The 27,147-nt window shown below is 44.2% G+C and overlaps 1 protein-coding gene across 5 annotated transcripts in view; it reads right to left on the minus strand.

Moving 5' to 3' along the window:
* The window catches only part of TEAD1 (TEA domain family member 1 (SV40 transcriptional enhancer factor)), a 161,426-nt gene extending 147,990 nt beyond the window's left edge, over positions 1–13,436 (minus strand). For 3 of the 5 annotated variants that reach the window (XM_012725475.1, XM_012725474.1, XM_012725473.1), the window contains exon 1: positions 13,208–13,434. In XM_012725475.1, the coding sequence (XP_012580929.1) occupies positions 13,208–13,364 (157 nt within the window). In that variant the 5' untranslated portion in view covers positions 13,365–13,434. Of the gene's footprint in view, positions 1–13,207 lie in introns of all 5 variants that reach the window. The other 2 variants (XM_012725476.1, XM_004683036.2) reach the window with 2 other exon arrangements.
* Positions 13,437–27,147: the final 13,711 nt, after the last annotated feature.

The raw sequence follows: 27,147 nt of genomic DNA on the forward strand, positions 1-27,147 counted from the left end.
GTAATATGTGCCAGGCACTGTGCTAATGGGCTGGAAATAGAGACAAGCCGAAATCATAGCACCTGCCCTGGCGGGACAGAGATAGAGATGCACATGTGAAAAGTGAGTCTGAAAAACACTCACAGAGTTAAATGAAATGCTGTGGAAACACAAGAGGGAGAGTAAGGAAGGTTTTAGAGAGGAGGGATATTTTTCACAGGGTCTTGGAGGACCAGTAGGAGTTTAACCACCAGAAAACAGGATGAAACCAGGAAAGCCATTTCTCCCTTTTTGGCTGTTTACTTGGAACCAAAACTCTCTTCACAGAAATGTAGGAAACTAAGTCCAGAGAACCCTAGGCCCCAATTCTGTCACAACTCAAAGGCAACTGAAAGTAGTGACTAAGAGTCAGGTGTGGGGCCAAACTGTTCGAGGAGTTACTAGTTGTATGACCCTGGACTTTACTCCACTTCACAGATGGCTTCCACATCTGCAATATGGAGTAATAATAGTAGTTATTTATAAGATTCCTAACAAGGATTAACCGAGTTGATAGTAAGCATTTAGGAGATATGTGACACTCTGCAAGCACTGGATAAAAATCCATCATTATTATTTTGAAGCCCTGTCACAGCACCTGCCCTGGTCATTCCAGGACTCACTACGATTTGGCCACCTCAAAAGGCCCCACCCCAATGCATGCGGTCATCCCACCTGGCAATTCCCTTCACCTAACAACTGTTCATGGTTGCTGTCTCAGGACACATGGGACTGTGAGAATGCTTCCTAATGCTCATGGTTTACGATCCAAGTAACCCAAATAGCATCTTCCATAATCAGGATCAGATCACCATTGCATTCAGTGTGTTGCTGTGAGACGGCAAATACAAAGGCACATTCGAGTACAGAGACTGCAGTAACAGTTGAATAAACATGCAATCCGATACCTCACATCTGGCATGTCATCAGCCCTGGTACCTTTTTCACAATCAAATATGTTTAAGGCTGTGGCTACTTTACAGGTACAAATGTCTTTATCAGGACATTAATGTACACCAAACCTCTCTCAATAAAAGCAGTCATAAACAATAATCTCTTCTACACTGTCACGGAAGTTACTGTGTTCGTAATAGAAACATTCACCTAAGAGACAGTTGCCAAAGCCCAGTGTCAAAGCCCGGTGTCAAGGAGTCACAGAGTATAGAGGTAGACCTGGGGAAGAAGGCAGGCACAGGTGGATAATTGGGCTAGCTGAAAATTGTAGGTGGGGGGGGGAAACTCTTGGCTGTGAACATATGCTAAGCATTACCCTGATTCTGGAAAGCTTTGGGGTGATCAATTACATTCCCTTGGAGCATTCTCTATTAAGGTAGCTGAAAAGTTCCTCAGAGTTTGAAATCCAACAGGAACAATAGCTATAGAGATTTTCATTCAAAGACCAATTTCACTGGGGGAAGATGCAATGCTATAAAATGTTGTTTTAAATAAACTGATGTCCCAGGCAGGAGGCTCCATTGTCACACCTCTCAGACTGTGTTCTAAAATAGATAAAAAGGAGAGGGGCATATACAGCTACATGAAAAGGCTTTAAAGAAATAATATCCATATAGGTTTTGAAGAACATTTTGATTTTATTATTTACCTGGAATTGAATAAAGCGTTTAGAGAAGGGAAGCTGGGCAGATGGAATAATCAACAGAGCATGCATAGCAGGTGAACACCGAGCAAATGAAACATACTTGTGATTAAGTCGAATGATTATAATCGAATGAGAACCTGTAATACACCACACAGTCCCCAGAGTACTTTATATTCTAAAAGCCACCCACCTCTATCCAAAGGCAATACAAGCACAAGATTGCCTGCTAGGAATGTGTTACAAAGAGTGATATGGTCATCAAAAAACCTACCAACATCTTTAGAAAAGAGATTCCCTACCTCCAGGGATAGTCTGCCCACTCTCAAGCACAAGGTTAAATGATAAACACTAGCTCGGCAGAGATGTGATGTGTTAATTCCTGTTCATTCTGGCGTGTGAACATGTGAGCTGTGAGCCTGTGGACACTGGAAGAATGAATGTGAACATTTTCCTCTCTCCCATCACCATTTTGCCATAATACATGTATGTCTGAATAATGCCACTGTTGCTCTGAACAGCTGACTGGCAGAGCCAGCTGGCCAGGGCACCTGTTGAACTCGCAAGCTGATGTCCCAAAAGCTATAATAAGAACACCCTGTCCTGCTTCCTGGCCCCAGCACCACCACTCTCTGACCACCTGTCCCCTGAGTGTAGTGGCCTGGCCACCCCCACATGGAAGGCAGAGCTCACCGGCACCAGCCCCTACCATGCTCCTTGCCCACCACCACCCTGGAACAGCCTCTCCCCACCCCAGATTGAACCTCTGGGGAAAATCACACTACCATGGACCTGGATGACATGGCTGGCTTCTAATTCTTGTTTTCTTGCATTTTTCTTTAATGAGTATTCCTTAAGTAAGAATCAAAGAAAGAATGAAATAACATAATTATGTTCCCCTCTAATTCCAAAAGTATTATATGTTGAATATAAAAAGTAAACCTCCATTAATCCAGAAACATATACTAGAAAAGCAGTGTCTCCAGTCTCCACGGCCCCGTGACAGCCAACTGAAAGTTCCTTCAATTTTCTTATAGAATCCTAATCACACAACAAATTAATATATTTAAAGTAACTAAGTTGGAACACTGTCTAAGAAAACACCTTACTAAAGTGATCCACAGAATAAGATGATAACTTATAAAAGAGTCACTTTTAAACTCTTGCTCAGGATGGAATGCAATACAAATAAATAACAGCCATAAAAATATCAGAGACTCCCTCTCAAAAGAAACAGAAAGCCACAGTCAGAGCAAGTGTTGAGGCTCTAGCAGCGGAAGTCAGCAGGGGAAGAGCAGAGAGACAGTGCTGGACCAGAGCTGTGTGCTGAGAACACCAACATCTATTCACTCCCTCCTGCCCTCCTGTCTGGAACCTGCCAGCCTCTTCTGGCCCAAGGGCCCACCAGTTGCCTCCAAACATAGAACCTCCCTTCCCCAACTCCATCTTTGCAAAAACACTAAAAAAGGGGGTAGAGGAAGCGCCACCCAATACCTCCCTTACCTAAATACCCTTTCTTAAAAAAAAATTTGTAATAGTTTATTTTTACATATTTTTGTGTATTTTTCCATCTCAGTTGCAATCCCACTTGGGTTTCCCATCATCACCAAACACCCTTTTATCTATGTCAGGGAAGATTAATCCTAACATGACTGTTCCGAAATATTCTTCCCCTAGCTTTCCAGCAAGTGCTGACTGGGTTTAGTCTCACAAAAGCATTATTTTTAGAATTTACTTTGGAGCACTTTATCATACATAGTTCCATTTTCCTTCAACAAGGCTGAGAAAAGAAACACGTTGACTTCTCTGTCCCATTCTACAGATGATGGCAACAGGCGCAGGGAGCCCACATGGCTGGCCTGAGGTGCACAGCAAACAGGGACAGCTCTGGACCAATAAAGAATCCTGGAAGAAGCAGGGCAGGTCAGCAGTAAAGAATCCTGGAAGAGGCAGGGCAGGTGCCCTGTCCCCACTGCGGCACCACCACCTTTTCACGCGGTCCCGATCACACACTTTTCAGACTCCTTCCATTCATAGTCATGATGGCACGTCTCCCTCAAGGAAATCACCCCCTTCCCCGGTTACTCTAGTAAGTTTATTTATAAATTTACACTTTACTACGATGGACTTCAACATCCAAGGGCTTACTCAGCCTAATGTTAATGAGTCCCTGCTACTTTATTTCCTCGTCTCCAGGGGCCATCATGTACTTTCATATCAGGTGACACATTTTAGGTGACACCTCGGAACTCACCACATAAAATCTTTCTACCTCTAGGGTGCTCTTTTCCCCCCATGTGACCACATCCTCCCGTTTGGTCCCTGCACCTAACTCAGGGAGCCTCTGGCAGCAGACATGGTGGCTTAGCAGCACCCCAGCTTCACCTGTCCCTTCCCCAGCTGAGCTGTGCAGTCAGGAGCTCAGGAGCACATGGGGCCCTGGGCTCCCAACCTTGACAACCACAATACTGAATAAACCCATAAAGCCTCTGGTAGAAAAAAAAAAAAAAATCACATAATGACACCATTAGTAACACTCTCCATCTTTTATAAAAGTTAATTCAAAAAAGGATCATATGTAAAACCAATGTAAAATGTAAAACAAACTACAAACATTTTAGAAGAAAACACAGAAGAGAAATCTTCAAGATTTAGGGCTAGGCTGTGGGTTCTTAAATGTGACACCAAATCTAAAACCCAAAAAGGGGAAAACAAATAATTTTACTATGTGAGATCTCATGTGAAGAAGAAAAAGTAAACTGTAGACAAGGAAAAAGTACGTGTGAACCATAAATCTGACAAAGGACACACACACACACACAAGAACTCCCAAAAATAAAACAGCGCAAGTATAATTAATCCAGTTAGAAAATGGGCAAAAGACATGAACAAACATTTCATCAAAGAGAATAGACAGATGGCAAATAAGTACGTGAAGAGATGTTCAACATCATTAGTCATTAGGGAAACACAAATCAAAACCACGCGTGGTGTCACAGCACGTCGATCAGAGTGGTGCAAACGACAGTAACCACACTGAATGCGAGTGAGAGGCAGAGACCCCGGACAGCGGCAAGACACTGAAGAGGTGCAGCGGCCCGACCCAGTTGAAGCCAATGGCACTGAAGACACCACGACTGTGACCCAGCCAATGTCTGAGCATGTCTCTCATGGAGGGACAAAGTTACACTGCACAAAGACCTATGTTCATGTTCAGAGCAAGATGACCTGCAGCCGGGCAGGGGTACTGGGTCCACACACAAGGGCTGACCAGGCTTGCCAACAGAAAGGGGCAAGCTGTCTAGCAGGTACGTCAGGTGGTGCTCCAGGGGACCAGGATGAGCGGGGGAAAGTCAACCCACACGGTTACACGTGGTGTGAACCCTCACAGGCAATCTGTAAACAGTAGTTCTGGAACTAGATGGATGAGCAGTTGCCAGGAGTTGGGGGTAAGCTAAGGAGCCGGTACAGGCTGGGGAAGGCAGATACCGTGGCGGCACCAGCATGCTGTGGGCTTGGGCTCTGCTGCGTCTCCCTGCACAGGTGGGTGCACAGCTCACGACAGCCTCCACAGCCAGTGCTCAAGTACTGGGACCGGGAGGCCTGAGTGACAGCCGTTGCAGCATCAGTATCCTGGCTGTGATAGTGCACAGCAAAATGTAACCCAGGGACTAGGGGTGAGGTGAGGCAAGGTGAGGTGAGGTGAGGTGGAATAGGCAGGCAGCCTCTCTATTATTTCTTATCATTGCCTGTAAATCTTCATGCTTTAATAAAATTTTACTTTATTAATGTAAGTGTTTAATGAAAAACCGAGTAAGAATCTCCAACTTCTCTGAGGTTTTTCCACCCAGTGTTCAGAGGTTCTTTTATTCATCTCTGTCCATCCTCATCCAATTCCTCTGTAATAGCTCTACTCAGAATGAGCTCCTTTTCAAAAGCCCACAGCCAGGCTCAATTCAGTAGACCTACTCCTATCTGAGGAGAACAATCATTAGACCTTTCTTCCAGGGGCTAGATCACCTTTTCTTATGCACCTGCATAAAAGCAGCCCCATTCCCTTTAAAGTGTCTAAGGAATGTATCATTGATTTTGTGACCATGTCCTTAATTCATTAATTTCTCTCCCCTATTAACCAATGACCAAATCTCTCCCTTGATCTAAAAATAACTTTTATGCCCTTTAAGATACTGTCTCATGATACCCTTAGGTGCAACCTCCCTAAGACTGGGCAATGGGAATGTTCCCTTGCTTGGTACAGAGGGGTAGCAGTTCATTTCTTACATCCAAGCCTTTTAAGGACTGATAGAAATGCTGGTCTCATTCTCAGCTCCTTGTTTTTTTTTTTTTTTTTTTAGCACTCTAAAAATGGGTCCAGTCGTCTGGGATCCAGAGTCAGACCATAGATCAATGGCTCTCACCTGACTAATCACCCAAACTACTCAGCTTTTAAATCTTTGGAGCCCCAGGCCTATGGTAAGACATTTTGTTTATACTGGCTTGAGTACGTTTGTGTTCTCTCACTGTTTTTCAAGCTTCTCAAGTGTTTCTAGATGTTCCAAACTTCAGGACCAGTGATGTGTCTCCCTTTTTCTTAAATAGATGATTTATTTTCCTTCTGTTCAACTTTTCCATTTAAAATCCAAGCCAGTTGTCCTCTTGATAAACTGATTATGTGCTTCCCAGGCCACCATCCCCCATTCTCCCAGTTTTAGGGAGCACTGCTTGGATGTGGGACACTAACTGCCTTTTATCTTCAGCTGCCTAAACTCTAGGCACACATGTCCATCTCCCTGTGGGCCATGCTCATCTGGGTGGCCAGCCAGCACCTCAAGCACACAACTCTATACGACTCCTCATTCCTCTTTCTCCACAGACCTGCTTCTCCTGTGTGCATAGCCCATTTCACTGAATAGTGCCACCATCCTGTCCCTTGCCCAAAAGATGAAGCCTGAAATCATCTCCTCCTCCTCCTCCTCCTCTCTCACAAGTCACATCCTGCCAGCAGATCCTGTTGGTTCTAGCTTCGAAACTCCTCCACCAATGCTGCCAGAACTGCAGCCCAGGCCTCTTCCTCCCCATCACAGTACCACAGCAGCCATCTGCACACCTTCCAAACTGGTTTTGTGAAACAGGTTGAGTCACAGCAGCTCTCCAGAGAAAATGCAATGGCTCTCTCTGTCCTTGGAATGAGTACCGACACCACCACCACAGCGTGGCACTCAAGGCCACCACAACATGGGGCCAGGCTCCTCAGGTACCACCTGCAGAACAACCCTCATTTCTTAGGATGCTGTCCCTTCGTTGCGCTGTTCTTTTCAACCTCAATGCCCTTCCTGTCCCACTCTCCTCACAGAAGCAAGTGTGAACCTGGGCTCCAGAAAGCCCTAGCATTATATGCAACAATCCCCTAACTACACACAAACAAGTATTTTTCTAGAAAGAAGATCTGCAACTTTCTATAGATTCTCAAAGGGATCTCCACTCCAAAGTGAGTCTTTAAAAAAGACTAAATGGTCTTATCCCATTCAGAATTTGCTCTGGTAAGTGTCTCTCTCTGACTCTTCACTCCTGCTTTCTCAAATACAGAAATGAACATTCCCCATCAGAAATGATCGCCCTTCACACTGTCCTGCTACTCTGTGTGTCTCTAGTATAGAAAATACTTTTCTTTTGTCACACTGTGTTATAATGGTTGGTTTCAAATGTCAATTCTACCACTTTATACTGTGACTTCGAGCAAGTGACTTGATGTTGGTGGGCCTCAGCTTCCTCAGCTATAAAATGGGGACGATCATAGTGCCTCTAGGACTGGGTTGTTATGTGGAATAACAAAGAGAATACATACTAAAGTGATGAAAAAGATCCCAGACATAGCAGCTGGTCAAATAGGTCAGCTATCTCAATTATTTTTTATCTTCTCTAACCAGGCACAGTCAAAGCATAGTGAAGGCCCTCAATGAATGATTTGTCAACCTCGGGTCCTTTCACTGCCAGAGCAAACTGTTGAAAAACATAACTTGGTAATAATTTAACATTCTTTTTGTTTTTCTCCCTTATGACCAATTCTAGAGTTATCCTAATTAGCTATTTTTCATCCAGATTGCACAAGGGTTCACACCTTGTGCACAAGGGTTCATCCTCTCTCCCCACATTAAACTTCCCAGTCAAAATACTGATGATGCCCCACTTTGTATTCTCACCAAACTATTTCAAAATCCCCCATGACTCATCAAGGTTTCCAGGATTAACCCTTGTTCTACTGCTATCCCCATCTGGGCAAAAATCCTTCCTACCTCTTGTATTAACACTTACCAATGAACAGAGTAAAAGCCAGAGCAAAAGCCTGATTTCTTCTCAGTCTAAAAAGGCCATCCAGTACAAGCAACTTTCCTCCTTCCCCCTCCTTCTCCCTTTCTTTCTAGTCAGTTCCTCTCACAGAGAGGCCCCTTGAGCTTGGAGGATTACTCACCCACCTCTCTTTGTTTTAACCAATTCATGTATGCATATATATTCAACAAACATCATTGACACACTCTGCCTCCTACAAGACAGACAGGGTGAGGCCCCTGCTTAATGAAGCTTCTAGCCTGTCCTAAGGGTGCAGCTCTTTGTGCTTCACATTTCTGGCCAGTTCACGCAAAGGAATACCCTGAACCACAGGTCAGATAAAAGAAGAAATCAAAGACATCACACCATGTTCAAATGGGAAGAAGTGCATGGGAGAATTGGGAACAACAAGTTCAGTTCAGGCCCAGGGGCCACTTCCCCAAGGTGTGGAGACACGCCAGAGTATATGGGGTCAAGCACTCAAAATTACATTGTGATAGTCGACTTTCCGATCAAGGACAACCCTGCAGTTCCCTGATCAGTTCTCTAGCTCAGAAGACAACTGGGGACAACAGGTTACAGTCTCTGTACCCACACTCATTCTGAATTCCCCTGGTCTGTTCTGCCACCTCTTCCCTATAAGTGTCCCCCTCCTCTGCTTCTGTGAAATAAGCTAAAGATCCTGTGCTTCCTTGGCTGATAGGGTGCAGTTCAACAACAACAGACGCCTTCTTTCTACCTTCTCTCATCCTCACGACTCTTCTCTAGAGCTAACCAGTAGACCTGGCATCCTAGCAAGAAATGGGGGCTTCTCTGGAGACCCTAAAGCAAGGACCCTGAACATAACTGCTCACAAAAGGACAAAGTCATTGCCAACAACCGATCTGCCCAGGCTGCCTGCAGGATCCTAGGACACCACAATCTTCCAGACATGTTCCTGGCTACCATCAGGGCCAGTCTTGTGATCTCGTGTCCTCCCTGCTGCGTTATTTGAGAAACTTTCTTTCTGCCAGCATTGGGCCAGATGCCCTGGACATCAGTGACCAAGAACAGGCTTCAAAAGGCTAAGTGGAAGGTGACCATCTTCAAAGGGCCCTCAGACTTCCCAGAAAGCTCTGGCACACAGCCCTGACCCCAGGTCAGTGCTTCCTGCAAATGAACTGCTGATGGCTCCATGAGGGCAGGGACCATATCAGTCTGGCTGCTGGCTGTATCCCTGACAACCCCTCACAAGGGGCAGGAAGACAGGCAGCATGCAAACCTGTTCTGCCAAATTAACATACAATGAACACTACCACGAAGGGAACAAAATCACAGGTTTCCGAGCCTAAGTTCTGGAGTCAGACAGACTTGAATTTGAAACCTTCCAGCTATACCATTTATGCAGATAACATGTCAGGCATTATATACATCTACAAAATGGGGATCACCCTGCCTACCTCAAAACAAGCTCATGAGCACTACTGCAGGGAAACTGTATATAAAGCCTTTACTCCAGCTCATAGATGGCAAGAGCTTCTTTGTTTTTAGCCTATATGCACTCACGTATCTCTCACTGTATGCCAAACACTATATTCCAGATCACAATTAGCTCATTTAATTCTGATAACCCTGTAAAGCAGGCTCTATTTAAATCCCTTTTGCAGCTGAGGAAATAAAGGCACAAAAAGGGATAGCAACCCGCCCAGAGTCTGGTATCTAGATGTGGTTGGGTCAGGACTTAACAAATCCAAAGTCCAAAATTCTAAGTGACACAATTTTCTGTCTCTAAAACAAACAGTCAATGAAAGTTAGCTCTTATCCCAACCCTGGTCTGACTACGGGAGATATCTGACAATGTTGCCAGGCTAGAATTTTTAGCTGCAACAGAAATACATCCAGCCATTCCTAGGGTTCACTAACTTGTCATTTCAAACTATGCTCCTAAGAAATACAGTTCCAGACAATTGTGTGGATCAATTCTCTCCTCCTCTTGTTTTCCTGCTATCTCCTCCTCCGACTATCGACCAGAAAAAGACTCATCTATGATTTAAAGAAAAAAAATGTAGTAACAGAAAGGAAACAACAGAGTAAGAGAGAGAGTGAGCTTGTAAGCTCTCAGGAACAAAGCTGAAGAGTGCTCCCCCTTCTTCTAATTACTCATTAGCACATCTGCCTACTCCTAGTAGGGCATCTAGAGCAGAAGTAGCCCGTCCTCGTGGAAACCGGTCCCATGAAGTCTCAGCTTCCCCAAAAACCCAGGTAGCAGAGAATCATTTAAGCCATCTCTTTCAATGGCCAAGACCTCATCATAAAGAGTTTCCTATTTCTCTCTCTGTAAGATCTGCCCAAATGCTAGAGTCACAAGGAAATTTCACTACCAAATTATCAGCACTGCATTTGACCTAGCTCAGGATTAGTGACGTCACAATACACTCTTAGAAATGCTCCGGCATATGGAAATAACCCTCTCGAGTTAATAAACTCCTGGTGTTTCATTAAAAGGCACTAAATTATTTTGATTTTACTCTACAGAATCCAAAGTGCTTTCAGTGTTTTATTTTCAAAATTCGTAGAGGAACAAGTATGCTTCTAGAACCTTAAAAAAGTTCCACACCTGGTCTAGTCCATATCCTGCTTCATGTGTGCTAAGAGGTAGGCCAAGCCAAAAGCCGAGAACAGTAGCTCTGACTCCACAATGCTCTTATGTGGCCAGGGCCTCACAATGCGGCCTGCCTCCCAAGTCGACTGTCTCTCATCCTCAAAGTTACAAGCAGGTCACAGGCAGCTCCTGAGACATGGGGCAGTTCCTCCATTTTTCCATAGCCCTACTAATTAACCAGCATGTTCCCCTTCCAAAGGAACAGTCAAAGCAAAGCTCCTCTCGGTGGGCCACAGAAAGGGAATTGAGGGTAATGCTTTCTCTCCAAGGCAGCTACTTGGAGATAGAGGTGGCCTCTGGGCCACTGCAGCAAATGCATTTCCTGCACTCCAAAGGAAATTCACAAGGCATTCTGCTTCACAAGGCATTCTGCTTCCGAGCACTGGGAAAGTTGAAAGCAGGGAGGCTACCAACACAGCCAGTGAGGTAACACTGACTCCAAGACAAAAATGATTCACACAAGTGAGAACATGTGCTCTCAGGAAAACTGAGAACTGGTTACCTTGGGCTGAAAGATGGGCTCTCACAAGTAGCACCATCTCTGCGTAGGGACTGATCACAAAGCACAGGCACAGCATCACAAATGCAGAAGTCCAAAGGGCATGTGAGGCCATCTCCTTCAGCCTCTTTTCAAACAGGAAAAAACTTAGACACAGGCTGAAGCTAGGATTCCTCCAGTTCACAGTGGGAGGTGCCTGAAATCCAAAGCTTCCCACAGTCTTTTTTTGTAGCCTGCTGCCTCTGAGACCCCATTACCTACACAAATACTTTTCCAAAAATTATTTTCATATGGAGTTATAGGCAAAATGGTTAAATCAACCCTGAGTGCTACCTGAAAAGCAAAATTAACAGAGAAGAAACTACAACTGGAGCTGAAGAAAATGAACTTCTTTGCTCTCTACTCTGCAAACTTGTTCTTGAAGACAGAGGTGCCTTCCCCAATATCTGACCTGAGAAGTGAGAGGAGGCAGTTATACCCAACCAGGATGTACAAGCCTTGGCCAGCAATCTAGATTAAAACACTTTTTTTTTTTTTTGGTAAAACAAATAGAAGTCATGCAAGGCTGCAAGATTGAAGCCACCTTCACATGAAATCGGCTGCAAAAACCAGCTTTGTCCCAACCTTTCACAGAGTGAGGCTGCATTATCAGGTAGAACAACAAGATCCTGAAAGCAACTGGGCACGCTGAGGAAGGGTAGGAATGAGAGACACAGAGATTAAAGAGGAGGCCCTGAAACTTTCTAACCACAGCAGCATCTGAGACATTTCACTGAGTCCCTTTCACCAGAAGCCAAGATGCTTCTCGGGCCACAACAGACCGCTTGAAAGCACAAAACACACACTGAATGTTTGGGTTCGCGCGCGCTCTCTCCCGTGTGTGTGTGACACTGGCAGGCTCAGACTCCACCACTGCAGAAAGCAAAATTTTCCTTGTTTCCATTACATCAAGCAAGTTGGAGAGAGGAGGGCGGGGCAGGGCACAGCTGGTGGCAGCTGCACCACCATCTGCTCCCTCCTCAGCAGTATGTGCAACTCTGAGCTGCTGCATCTACAGCTCCTGATAGAGGTGGGTCCAGTGTTGAGGGTACAACAGCCCATTGTGGAAAAAGCTTCCAAATTATTTAGAAATAAATCACTCTCGTGGTAAGTTAGAAACCTCAGGAGGGTGGCTGTGCTGGTTCTCTTTGGGTTTAGGCTATTTGTTTGCATCTCTTTTAGACTCAAACTATGTCAACTCAACGTATCCAATTAGACAAGCAGAAGGTACAAGCAACCACCTGCCATCTGCTTCCCAAAAGGTAAGCAAGCGGCCAAAAGTACATGTCCGCAGCTGGCAGCATTCCTGGAAGAGGGGCAACCCAAAGTCCCTCATGGCCTGCTTGGGGGTGTGCTATTGCCTTTGGCCTCCTAAGCTCTCTGGCTAAGCAGTCTTGCCCTGCTTAGGGGCCTTCAGGACACATTATTAGGAATCTCCTTAAATGGGAGGGGCTGGTGAGAGGAGCCTGGGCAGAGGATGTATGCCTCTGCTGACCATTCAGCTGAAAACTGGCAACAAAGCAGCAAATTGGTGATTCAAAGTTCTGATCCAGCCCATGTGCATGTTTTATCTGGCTGGTACAAGGTTGCACTTAAAAAAAAAAAAATCACTGGCTCTTAAAGTGAGATTTCATATATAAACATCTAGATTGCTAGCTATTCTTAGAGGAAAAAAAGAGAAAAGAAGTCGAAGATCTGGCAGCACCGGCCCCATTGGCATGTGGTGCCAGTCAGCTAAGGGGGTGCACTCTGTCCGGCTCTGGCGTGCACTTGGTGGCACTAATCACCATGCCTGGTGTCTGCATAAGTCAGTGCAACTCTCTAGGTCCCTACCTGGACCTTGAGAGCTTTTGATATAATGCTGTTCGGTGTATAAAAGGAGAAGCTCCCAGAGAATGATTTCCCAGTGGTCCTTTATTGATTCTCTTCTTCAGCTGAGATTTAGTCCCCAGGATGGACAAATGAAGTTCTACAGAGATCATTCAACCCAGTACCTAAACGGATCTCTAGAAAAGACTTAGCTAGACCGGAGCCAGAACTACCAAAGCAGATATGGCGTTTCTAAGGAGCATTCCAGACCACTTACCATACATCTTGCCTTCGTCCGACAAGATGATTTTCCTCCTCCCACATGGCGGATAGATAGCCAAGGCTTCCTGAAAGCTCTGCTCGATGTCGGGGCTCCAGACCCCCTCTGCATCGTTGTCAATTGGCTTATCTGCAGAGTCACTCATCCTTTCCATATTTTCGGCAGGGCTCTCGCTGCCGCTCCAGCTGCTGGGCTCAATTTTGGCGGTTGGATTTTCCAAGCCGAAGCCTGGAGTCTTTTCAAGAAAATAAACCTAAGAGAGAAAGAAAAGGGCAATAAGGATGCGGTAACCACCTACAGATGCAGTGGCTAGTGCCAGGCACTTTCTCCAGTCACCAGTTTTGCTTGGAGAATAACTCTTAGTGGAAAATACAGAATTCTGAGATCCAAGATGCTTTTGTTCTTGATGTACCATGTTCGGCACCCATACAGAAGCACAAGGGCAGGCAGAAGCTGGATAATCTTCGCAGCTGAGAGAAAATTTTCATCTGAGTACGGTGCTCGCTCCAAGTTGTAAATTCACAGTGAAATCATGCAAAAACATGTACTAAGTGCCTATCTACCAGGAGCACTCTGCTCAAGCATAATCAATCTCCATAGCAGAACAGGTTGTTTAAAAGAAAATAAAGTAAAACAAGAGGTCCGCCTCCCTGTGGCAACTGGCATAAATCTGAAATGTCAAACCATCTCAGTATTTGTCACTGATATCAGCAAGATGCAAGATGGTGGCATGAGACAGGCAGGAAGAAGGGAGATCATTTGTTACCGCAAATACTCAGTCCACTTGACTAGCAACGCCAATAGCTGCTATTCTATAGCATTTCTCTGCAGACCTTTTACCCTTAGGTCATATTAGCACTTTAGGCTTCTAGATCATAACCCTGAGCAGAAACCAAATTGTCCCCATTCCCTCCTCCCTTGCAACAACAAGTCTGTAAACTGTCTGCAGAGATGGTCTACACCTACTCGAGTCTATTCATCTGGTAGCCTACTCAGAATTCCTGATAGCATAAAAATGGAGAGCCTTTCACTTATTTTTCTGTAGCAATGAAGATTACAGAGGCAAAAGGAGTCTTTCTCAAAGATTTATCCCCCTTAAATTATGCACATAACCTATAGCCATGAAGAGAGAAGCTTTCCAACAAATGTCAAACTGGCACAAACACCAATGTGAAAATGATCTAATCTAGTACCTCCTGCTGTCTGCACACTAACATATCAATATTCCTTTGTTGAAAAGGCATCAGATCATTAATTCAAAGGCTTCTCCCAAAAGGGAAGAATTGCTCCTGGGGATTGATCGAAAAGTGGGAAGCAACAGGGTCTGAGTAGGGAGAGCTTAGTGTGACCAGCATCCCCACCCCCTTCTGCCCTCTGCAACATTACAAGAGAAGCACCCCAGGGAGGGAAGCAGATGCTGGGGGCCTCCAGGCACTGCTCTATATATCCCAGCGCTCTCACGGTGAGTCAAGCAAGGCTTCTCTTCTCCCACCTGTATCCCTTTCCCTCCATCACCGGGCATGGCATCAGATCCCAGGTGCAGGAACTGGGAGTGCATAAACATTACACAATTAAGGGCATAACTAGTGGGTGCTTCTGGCATCTCACCCACACAGCTTTTTAGATTTGACAGCACCTGGATGAAAGAAACCCTCAGGTTGTGAGCCTTTAAGTGCTGCCACCAAGCATTCAAAGAACCATCAGGAAAATATTTACTACTCCTTACCAACAATTGTACATTTACATAGCATGTTAAAAACTGCCAAATGTTAAGGTATAAATCATGCCACAAGAGGGGTCTGCAACTGACCCCCCACATGAACTAAACAATGCCACAAGTGTAGGCCTTTTGAATTCTCATATTTTTTGTTGTTCCGGTCTCACAATCTTATAAAAACTCAAGCTGAACTGTAACTCTATATACTAGAGTCTGTACTAGCTCTAGAGCAGTTTACTGGAGAAATCAGAGAATTCTTCAAGCAGGGGCTAATTTCACCTTTTCCCTCTCCACCTTACTCAAAATAAAACAAAGAAAAAACAACACACACAAAAACAAAGCTCTGTCCTTCAGTTCTGGAGGCTCTCAGCATTAAGAATTCACTCCAGGGAGCCACATTTTAAGATAAACAATGGAATCGTCCAGCACTCAGCCTGTAAGGTAGAGGGAAAGTATCCAGCAGGATGGGATTAGATGGGTCTGCAGCAGGGACCTTTATTTGCCTAAAAGGAACATTACTAAAGAAAGTCTCAGTTTCCAGGTTAAGACACACCAGCACCCTCTTCATCCAATGTGCGAAATCCCCTCTGACACTTAGCATGGGTCCTGCAGTCTTTGCTTGAACATAGCCAGCAGTAGGGAACCCAGCACACTTCCTTAGCAGTACGTCCTTCACACGGACATGTTGAACTTCTTCCATGTATTAGACTCACGGACATGTTGAACTTCTTCCATGTATTAGACTCACGGACATGTTGAACTTCTTCCATGTATTAGCCTAAAACTCATCTCCTGGCTAACTGCTCCCCATCCATCCCTTGGCGGTCTACACATCCAGTGGGAAAGCAAATCTCCCCCAGAGACACCCACTGAGGTATGCAAGGAACAGTTGCCCAGGCTCCTGACTCTGTTCCAGGTGAAACCACATTCATATCATCCCTCTGCCTGTGACACACCCCAGCTTGTCCACAACCCCCCATAAATGGTACTCAGTGGTAGACTTATGAGGCATAAAACCACTATGCTTCTATTCTTCCTCGAATTCCTCTCATACAAATGGCTTAGGAGTTAAAAGTCGGAATTTATATTTATTTCTATTACATCCTTTATTTTCAGTCTAAGCCTATGATTCAGGGCAGGTTAAGATTTTGGGGATCATAATTGCCAAGTTAGCATCCTTCAGACTAGTCTGAAATACTGTCATATGGAGATAGTATAGACCCATTTAATGGAAGTTCAAAATTGATTCTAGTTAAATAGAAGGAAAAAGCTCCTGCTAGTTGAACATTTAAGCTAGACAGCTCATTCAAGTAATTTCCAAACTAAGTTCCTGGTTGCTGGAGAATACAGTACTGACTAGCATTAACTGACCTACCCACATACTAAGTACAAGCATTGCTCTAAATACTCAAATGTTTTTATTTATTTACTACACAGGGAAGAAATCAGTGTCCAGGCTCTTGCAATTTGGTCAACTGGAGGTCCACAGGATGGAATTACCCTGGACAAAAGCTGAGACACAGTTCCAGAAATTACCAGATACATAATCCACAGAGTTATATAGGCCCTGGGTTTTACAACCCAATTGTAAGATGAGGCCCTGTGTGGGCAGAGGGTTTCCAATCACAAGACAGGAGCTGGATGAACAAAGTCCTCATACTAGATACCAAAATAACCTCTCTGGCATACCACCCATCCCTCAGGTCCTTTCAAGGCCAGCTCAAAATACACCTCACTCTGGAAATCATTCTTTTACTTAGAGACTCTGAGAGGATACCCACATTATGCACTACCCAACCTACCTGGCTTCTAGATGTACCGCAACAGCCCCTACTTATTACCAACAGAAATCTGTGTCTGCAGATTGATATTCTCACCTCCTCACCAATCCTTTGAGCAAAGACTTACCTTCCTCTCAGTTCAATAAATGAAGACCCCTACTGTTTGGAGGATAGGGAAGGAAGGCATGGTACTCAGTGTCAAACTGATTTGTTTCCCTAATCTGGTTCACCCGTGAGCAATTGGCCTAGACTAAATTAGGCAAACTTTATTTGTAAATTAGAAATAATAAATTATACTTAAACCCTTTTTTTTTTTTTTTAAATCACCAAGGGGCCCTCCCTGATGGCGCAGCGGGTTAAAGCACTGCACTGAGAAACTAAAGCACTTCCGCATGAGTTCGATCCCTGCCTGCCCTGGAGGTGACCACATGGCGTGGCAGACCTCTCCTGACCTGCCCGCTGCTCCCCTCAGCAGTGTACTTCATCGATCTGCCTGTTCTGCTTCCCGCTCTGTCTCTGGTGAATCCTCTCACCCTCCGCATCTCTGGCCTGTACCCCAGTTCTATATGAATAAATAAATCTTTTAAAAAAAAAAATCACCAAGGGATGGAAGACTACCCCACAGGGTTGTCACAACAAATGAAGGTGAATAAAGGTGTAAAACCAAGAACAGGTGTTTACCTGTTTCAAGACCATCATCTCTGTACAGTGATATTACTTTGTGTTGATGAGATGGTGAAGAAACAGAGGAGCTTCCAGCAGTTCCCTTTTCAGAAGTAAATTTACACAATTTACCCCAGGTCCTCTCTTCCTTAACGTTTTCAAGGACTAAGTGGAAATGTTAAGCTGGCAATAAATACTTCTGTTTCTAACATTCATCTAAAATCTGGACTTAAATTCACTAGCATTCAATAGTTTTCATATTCTTCTGGGAAGTCTGATTCAAGGGAATAATGCTAAATATAAATGAATATCTAAAAGGAGAGAGAAAAGAATCCCTGCTGGTTGAACATATACTGTGTACCATGAAACCCTGGGTGCCTCAGTTGCCATCATTAACACTTTCCTAAAAGTACTTTTCCTGAAATTCCCCAACCACACTCGAACAAACTCTACAAGAAATGTCACCAGTGACCCAGGAATTTCTGCAAATTGCTTCAACACTCACACTCCCTAAATGGGCTATACTTTCATAATTACCCACTGATGCTTCAAGGAGGGCCAAATGAGTACACTGGAATGGCATCATCTGTATACTCAAATATACATATTTTAATATAAAAGCCTGGGTGGAAAGTGAGTGAGCTAGTCAAATGCAGATGCCTCTGACACCAAGTCTGTTCAAGAACAATGATGCTGTATGACACAGGACATGGAAATGTGTTACTTCCTTCACCTTAATTCTTGTGGGTCTCTCATAAGTAGCTCACCTACTTATATAGGTGATTGAAGAGCTCTTAAATAAAGGGCTAATTGTAACTAATCTTCACAATTAACGCAATACCACTGAACATGGGGGTCACCAAAAAAAAATCCATATAGCTTGTTTTAGACAATTTTTATGAGGCTATAGAAATAAGAGCTAATCTAGGAATTAGAAATCTGTCTCTCACTTGAGTAACACAGAACCACATGGTGCTTGTAGCCCCCCAGGTGTATCGGCTTCCATCACTGAAGGTGGCCAACTTAGTATCTCATCTCCATGTGTTCTCACAGTCTTTACTGAAAATAGAACTGGTAAATAAGCTGGTTTTCATTGCTCTCCCCATCCATACCCCAAAGTCCTTCAGGGCATAAACTGTGCCACTCACTACAAGAACCCTCACAGACATGGCATCATGGTCAATGAAAGAAAGGATGAACCAACAGCTAGACAGCATGGACATCTCCTTTATTTTTATTTTTTTTTTTTATTACATGAACATTCTTTTGGTCACAGTTGGCTGAACTTCACACCCATGCTTTTATGAGAAGGGAAAGAGTTTCCACTCCTTTTCCTCACTCTAATTCTGGCCAAAGTTCTAATGAGTAGTAAGTATAGTAAGTACCTTTGAGAAAATCACCAAATTAAAAAGACTACTGATTAAGAATCACCAATACAAGAATACAAGATTTAAATTTTGATAACATGACTACTGACAAATCATTGTCCTGTGTTTAAGGTACAAATATTGTTTGAATCCTCTAGGAATTAAGCTGCTTCTGTCAGGGACAATAATTTGTGAAGGAATAATCTGTGATGCAACATTTTACCTTCTCTATTGCCCATAGTGTCCACTAGAGAAGCAAGAACCAGATGGCGACAGCTCTAGTGTAAACTATAAAGGAGTAAAAAGGTAGTGAGGGTGTAAAAACAAAAAGCTAAAGAGATGGCCAAGGAAGAAATTCAAAAAAGTCAAAAACTAGCAACAAAGTAAATTTGAACAGGTGAATTTAAAAGGCAACATCTAGGTAATGGCACTGAGGGAAAAGCTAAGGAAGACTTTTTTTTTTTTTTTTAAGATTTTTATTCATTCATATGGAACTGGGTACAGGCCAGAGATGCGGAGGGTGAGAGGATTCACCAGAGACAGAGTGGGGAGCAGAACATGCAGATCGACGAAGTACACTGCTGAGGGGAGCAGCGGGCGGGTCAGGAGAGGTCTGCCTCGCCATGTGGATCTCCTCCGGGGCAGGTGGGAATCGAACTCATGCGGAAGTGGCTTTAGCTTCTTAGTGCTGTACTTTAACCCGCTGCACCACCATGGAGGGCCCAGGAAGACTTTTAAAGCTCAGGAGAATTTAGAACCCAGGTACAGATGGGAGCCATATTAGGATTCATTGAAAAAGAATCTCATGGTTGGAATAATATCTGGGGAAGGAGGGGTTGTTTGACTCAAATTTCATTGATTAACCATTTGTTGAAAAATCTATATACTTTCAGGAGTACGTACACCCACCAAAGCTCCAGTGCCAATACCCTATCACCTTCCCCCCATTCCATTCTCCCCCTTGTAGTCACTGTATTCTTCTGAGTCTAAGAGTTATTTTTGTTGTGTTTTGCTAGTTTGTTTTTATTGGTTATCCAGCAATTGTCTTTCACTTTTTGACAATCATCTCAAGTTTCACGATCACAAAAGGCATGATTTCATCCTTTTTAATAGCTGAGTGATATTCCAATGAATATATGTACCACAATTTCTATATCCAGTCATCTGCTAATGGGTATTTAGGTTGATTCCACATCATGGTCATTGTGAATAGTATTCTGAACACAGTGATGTATAAGGATTTTCATACTAGTGTTTTCATATTCTTCAGATCAATACCTAGAAATGATATTGCAGATCATAATTATTTCCATTTTAAGTTTTTGTTTGTTTTTTTTAAGGAATCGCCACATCATTTTTCATGTAAGTTACACCAACTTACATGGAATAGTATTGGAATAAACAACTAAGCATCTGATTCTTCAAATGTCACTGCAATCTTCATGAAAGCCCATATTTTTCTGATAAGAGAAAAGCTATCTTCCAATAAAAGACCAAAGGGAAAGTGCTTTACTTTCGAAGACAAATGGTACAAAATTAACTTTATTCCAATGAACCAGGTTTCAAGCACAATGCCAAAAATATTCATCTGTAGCATATTATCTAATCATTGCAGTATTCTAACTGGGTGTTATTCTCTGAGGTCCAAAGACTAAAATTAAGTTGAACAAAGTCATCTACTTAATAGAATTTGAATCTAGGTGTTATTTCCCAAAATGGGATGCATATCAGACTCACGCTACACCCTCACTAGACAGTGAGCTGAAGGCTAGAATTCAAAGGGTGAAAATGTGGGTAGGCAGTGCTAAATTCCCTGCTCTGTCCACCACTGGTAGCCTTGCACAGTCTAATTAATTCAGTCCACAGGGATTACAACTGAAATGATAAAATGCACAAAATGAAGGATGATGTAAACAATAAGTAAATAAAAATAAATTTATTAAAAAAAAAAAAAAAAACAGTGATGATACGGACTTATCTCCCGGGCAGTTGGGAGGAATGTCAGGCATTAATGTTGGTTAAGTGTTTTTGTGTATGTAAAGTAGGACAAGTCATTACTTTCCTGCCATTTAAGACACTGAGCAAAGTTGCTAGCAAGTAGCCTGAGAAATATAGGAGAGGACTGGCAGCCTGAACTCGAAGGCAGTCTCCAGAGAGAGAGGAAGAGAACTTCAGAACATAAGCCACCGTCAGAAAAACAGCACAACTTTCAGGGACATTGACGCTGAAAATTGAGGCCACAGCTACCAAGAAGTCAGCAGTAGTTAGTGAGCCTGGGTGTCATATAGTCCAATGGCCAATAGGTGCCCTCTAATTTCAGCAGGAAGAAGTGGATAATTACTCACTCTCATTTTCAAAAATCACTTCCATATCGACAGAAGCCATCAAGGCAATACCTGTTCACCAAGACCTCAATGCTGAGCACCCCTTTAGAGGACTTAGCATTACCCTCCCGAGATTCCTGATTAATACTCTGCTCCATCAGCCCTAAGTACTTGTACAGGTGACAGCTCAAGAAAGGCTTCGATTGATCTCATGCTATGCAGCTCTGTATTACCAGTCTTTAGGGGACTCGCCTTTCTCATCCCCCTAATGAATCTGTTAGCCACTGAGAATGGGAAGTGCTGCCCCTCCCTTTCTCCCATCACTACCACAGTCGAGCTAATCACCGCTCTCCTTGCTCAGCAGTCATCTTCAAAACGGCGAAGCCATAGACTGAGGCTCAAGCAGTCTAGTCCTCCTGACCACTCCAGAGCAAAGGCTTAATAACCAGATGGCACAGTCACAAGAGAAGCACAAGCTGAGTGACATGACCCACAGCCCAATCCCTGGAGGTGGACAATTTAACCTCAGGGAACACATCACAAATGCAGTAAACACAAGTTCTTTCCTGCTTGAAGAGGAAACAAAATGCTACAGAGTAGGCAGCTGTCAGTAAGCAGGGCAAAAGGAAAACTCATGGTCTCTTTCCCAGGAGTAACAATCACAGAAAACCTCACAACTAACTCCTCTGTTTCAACAGACTTTTAAGGTAGAACCGCCAATACAATGCTTATTAGCAACATGGAAAACAAAAACCGGGCAAGTAATATCCTTTAGTCCCTGAACTAGGAGGAATGTCACTTTCTTCATGGTTCACTCAGATTCACCATCAAATGGCCAAGATGTCTACGAATTTTTAAAAGACAACAAATACAAATTAAAAATCAAAAGTGGACCGTGAGAGGTTAAAAGACAGCAACTTGTCAGACAGAACCATACACTGCATTTGGCCAAATACTAAGTAAGGCTTTCAAGAAGGTCCAAATCAGCTCGTCCCGTACAGAAGGCTGCAAAGGGGCTTCCCCAGTCGGAGCCGTTGCCTGGGCAGTAAGCCGGCAGGTGCATCTCTCACAAAGGCTGGTGCAGGCTCATTTAATGTTCCAGTTTATTGCCAGCCAACTTTGAGTCCCCAGCAGCTGACCTGGTCCTAAGTAGTTTATGTGGCTGATCCGGAACTCGAAACGCTATTCTTGCTGCAACAGGAAAGACCCTCCCTGCTCTGGAGAAATGCCCCAGGTTTAACCACCTTCTTTGACTTGAGCAGCTTCTCTCAGCCTGGCCAGACCTCCACCTACCCTGGATTACCTATACAGCATGCTGGGGTCACAGTTCACATCTGACTGGGTCAGAAATCAATCAGTAAGGAAACAGGAACAAGATGGCATTTTAAAGTGTTGAAGTATGCTTGCAAGCCCTGCTCTGGGTCCAGTAGGTACACAAGCAGTCAACGGCACTCTAAAGACCTAACAGCCACTGGGATGCCAACAGCACTCATATCAGAGGATCCCAAATCCAGGGTCCAACATGGACAAAAGGAGAAAAAGTTCTCTTTGTTCTCAACTTATGGTAACCAAGAACACAACCCATCAGGACGCCGTGTTCCCTTCCATCCTCGCAGCCATCATTGGATAAGCTATTTTCCTTTTTTGCATAGGTTTGGGTCTAACTTCTAGTTGCTTTTAAATACCCATTTCTGGTGGACTTGAACTTACAGATTCTGATAAACGACCCAAATCGGGTAGTATGTTTTGAGTCCCAAAACAAGGTCATAAATCATGCGTGACCTCTAGAACTAAGGACAGAGGCAAGTAGCATTAGAACACTGGATGAAATGAGACGAGAGAACAGAGGTGAAACGAACCTATTCGTTCCAGTACCTTTCTGGTTCCACGGTTACCTTAGAGAAAGCTTGTTCCTGAGAGTACATACTTTTACTGAATCATGCTATTATGTGATGCCATCAGCATGCTAAGAAGCATCCCACAAACTAGTCACTGGTTTTACTCCAAGGACGTTGAGGATGTCCTTCGTCACATTACACTGACTGCTTTCTACAAAGATCCCAAAGGAAAGTTCAATAACAAACCCTGTGTTTTTTACCTTGTGGCCTTGGCTTTACCCACTGGCCGCCAAAGTGCAGTGCAAAGTGAGCCACACTGGCTGGCAGGCAGGCCCAGCAGAGAGAGCATGGAGGTGAGATTATTTTGGTCAGCAAGTTTGGTTTCATTCCCAAATCCACGTTGGGTAACTTTTTCTCTTTTTCTGCCTTCTTTTCCCTACCTTTAGAAAAATGCTATTTTTACAGCCTTGCAAGTACCCTAAATTCATTCTAAAATAAAACAAGGTAAAACATGAAAGAGAAATTGTTTTCTAGTCATCTGTTTTAATTGAATGAGGAAAGAGATGTATTGACACCTACCAGCCCTTCATGTGCCAGGCACTTGAGGGTGGAGATGGACAAATACCGCCCTGCCCTCAAGGAGCAGCACCCTTCCAGCAGAGAGATGGATGAGCTAATTTTTCTTCAAGCTTCAAGCTTTCTCCTGTCCACCCCCTTAACCTGTCCCACCCCAGGAGGCCAGCCTTACCTTCTCCCCCTACCTCCTTCACATTCCCTGAGATAGTACCTTTGAAGCCAGGAAAACTAAATTTACCTTGCCGGCTTTTAAAGAATGATTTCTTTACATGAAGAATGATTTGTCACTCTGCGGTGACCTTACAAACTTGTGAGACCTTTAAGTTATAAGTTCATGCGTTGGCATTTAACATAATGCTTAGCACATAAGAACTGTCTCTCAGACTGTTAAGGAATGGATGCATCCAGTAAAGAGTGCATGGAGGAATAAATAAATAAACAGGTGAATTGAACGTAGGACATCAAAGGAGGCAAAAACCAAGCACTGCAGGGCACAGAAAAAAGGAACTTATTCTGTCTCTCAGGTCCACCGAGCTTCCCGGGAAGTGCCATTCAGGCTAGTCTGGAAGTCCTTGACACAGGCTTCCCTGTACTCGTCACACAGTCTTCCTGGTGAGTTCTACTCAGGCATGAAGGGACTATGATGAGGAAAGGGAGAAGTGAGAGAGCAGAAGCTTGGAGCAGAGGCTGAAAAAAATGGAGATCAGTCCTTCACAAGGGGCCTCACACCTAACAAAAGGTTTGAACTGTTCCATACAAAGGTATCTGAAAACACCAGCAATATCAGGAGTGTGCAACTCCTAAAGGGTGGGTGTGTGTTTGGGTGAGGGGGAATAAAGGGTGAAGAACAGATGATTGTATAAACTGAAAATCAGAATCTGTTCATCAGAAGCATCTGCATTGTAACAGTTCCACAGATAAATTCAAATGTTATAATGCTGCACACACATCCCTGAAACATTCCAAATCTACAAAGGCCTTTTAACACACCACAACACAATGACAGTTTATACAGGTGTGCTTGTCTAAACAACCCAACTCTGTTCAAGTTATTTCCCCCGCTCTCTAAGAGGAAGCGCGAGGACCACGTGGTCACACCCACGCCCAGCATGGTGACTAGAAGGCTATGTTCACACAGAGACACTTACATGCCTGCAAAAAGGCCAATGTACAAATGCCAGCTAATGCCAACATGCAAAAGTACACACAGAACACACACACACACACACACACACACACACTGCTTGTTCACAGATGCCTCCTGATTCCCCAATGTTTGTGACACAAATGAGAAATCTACTATTCAATGATGGCATGTTGATGGAGCAGCCGCAAAACAGGTCTTACACTGAGAGGGACGCAATTTTAGGGGACAGTTAAAACCAAACCTTTGCCCCATCTTTGTCCTCCAAACTTAAACTCAGTCCTTGGTTTTTACACTCAGTTGAAATTCAGTGGGAGAAAGAATTTTGGCACTTTGGCTAGAGAATGACTGAGGCAGGTCCCTTTTATCACTCTTGAGAAAATAAGCTATTCATTCCCGTGTACATTACCTGAGCGCCTATTGTGTGCACAACGGCAGCTCTGAGCAGTGCACAAAGAGGACACACAGTGGCAGAAGGGCGCCAGGCAGAGAGGGGCAGGCAGAGGGCTGTGGCTCCCAATTCTGCAGTGAGGCCTCACTTCCACTTGGCCCAGTATCCCATTCTCCCCACTCCTCTGCCTCTCACACCCCGCCCCCCCAGAAGTTAGTCAGTTGTAGCAAATAAAAAAGACCAAATCACGATTTGATTCAAAATCAAAGCTTCTGCAGTTCCCAACGCATGTAAGAGAAGTAACTTTAGAAAAGAAAAAAGGGGAGAGGGATTTAGGGAAAAGGAGAATCTATTTCCTTCCAGAACACCTTCCTCTTAAGGGGCCTGCTAAGCCTGGTAACGGAACATGAAGACTGAGCCTTGGACTCCTGTCACTAACTAAACTGTGGTCCAATTACACCTACAAAGTACTACCAAAGCTCCCCCCCACCACCCCAGCGAGACATGGGCAACACCCCTCCTCCCAGGAGCTCCCTGAGTCCCTCTCAGGAGAATGCCTTACGACGCTCTATATAGATGTGACTCTAGAGACCAAACGATATAAAACAAACCCAAACCCTCACATACACATGGACCTGGAATACTGTGCACTGACGGCCTCAAAACAACTCCTCTGCATTAAGGATCTGTCTCTAAAAGCACCCATGGAATTCCCAGGTTGTGGGAGAAGGAAGCCAACCCCATCACATCACTGAAGGGACTCTGCTCCCCAGAGAACTGCTGGTTGAAGCAACCTCCAAAGGAAGGCCACCCCATCCCTTCCAATGCAACATGTCACCAAGAATGTCCACTCAGTTGCTCCTGCCTCAAATCCATCCCTCTACCCCAGTGATCCCACCCCACCACCAGCACTGCTGTCTCAGAGGCAGGACCCCAGTACCTCCCACCTCTCTGAGCTGGGCCCTGCACCACCATCACTGTCACCAGCTTGGTTCTGCCAGACTCCCAAGCCTGGATATACAAGGTGGTTTCTTAAAAATATACAGCCCATCTCTGCTACCAGAAGTGCTAAGCATGAACCTCTAGGATGTGAATTTTTAGCATGCTTCTCTACTCTGCAGCAAGACGTTCTCCTAAAATGCTAATATGACATTTATCATACACTCGTTTAAAATCCTGCAGCAGATCTCCAGCCCTCAAGGGCCCACCTGCCTAATAAAACACACAACCTTCACTCCCTGACCTCAGTCTGCTTCTCCTGAAGCCAGTCCAGCCCCCAACATTCCAGCCCCATGACCACTCCAGGTGCCTGGACACAGCAGGCTGCTTGCTACACACTTTCAGTCACTTGGGTCCCTATTCAGATGCTTCCCTCACCAGCACTGTTTAATTAATGTCTATTGGACAGCTCAAGACCAAAGCTACCAACTTCTCCTCTGGGAGGAAATCACAGCAGATTTCTCCACTCAGAGAAGTCACTTGGTCTTCACAGCACCTCAAACAGACTTCCAACACCACACGTGGTAAAAACTTTACTGTCATTTCCCTTATCATACTGTTTCCCTGCCACTCTGTAAGCTCCTTAGCATTCCTACATCATCCATCTCCCAATACCACACTGGCTTTAGAACTAAAAAATTGCTAAATATTTTCCTTCATGGATACACCTTCAAGTTGCAATCACACTGTATCTGGAGAATGTAAATGGCAGAGCAGATTAGATATATATAAAAGTATACTGGACTTTAGAATCTGAAAGAATTTGAATGTTGAGTTATCTGCTTAATAATGGGTCTTCAAGATTTGGGGTGTTTTTTCCCCCCCTATGCAAAAACAATTAATATTCCCTACCTATTGTAAAGGTTAAAAAAGAGATGGCCCTCCTCCCTGGTGGCGCAGCGGGTTAAAGCACAGCACTAAGAAGCTTAAGTCACTTCTCCATGAGTTCGATCCCTGCCTGTCCCCGGAGGTGACCACATGGCACAGCAGACCTCTCCTGACCCGCCTGCTGCTCCCCTCAGCAGTGTACTTAGACAGTCTGCCTGTTCTGCCCCCTACTCTGTCTCTGATGGCTCCTCCCCCCATCTCTGGCCTGTACCCCAGTTCTGTATGAATAATTATTAAAAAAAAAAAAAA

This window comes from Condylura cristata, unplaced genomic scaffold (genome assembly GCF_000260355.1).
Source record: "Condylura cristata isolate star-nosed mole 26May11 unplaced genomic scaffold, ConCri1.0 scaffold00015, whole genome shotgun sequence".
In the NCBI taxonomy this organism is placed as follows: domain Eukaryota; kingdom Metazoa; phylum Chordata; class Mammalia; order Eulipotyphla; family Talpidae; genus Condylura; species Condylura cristata.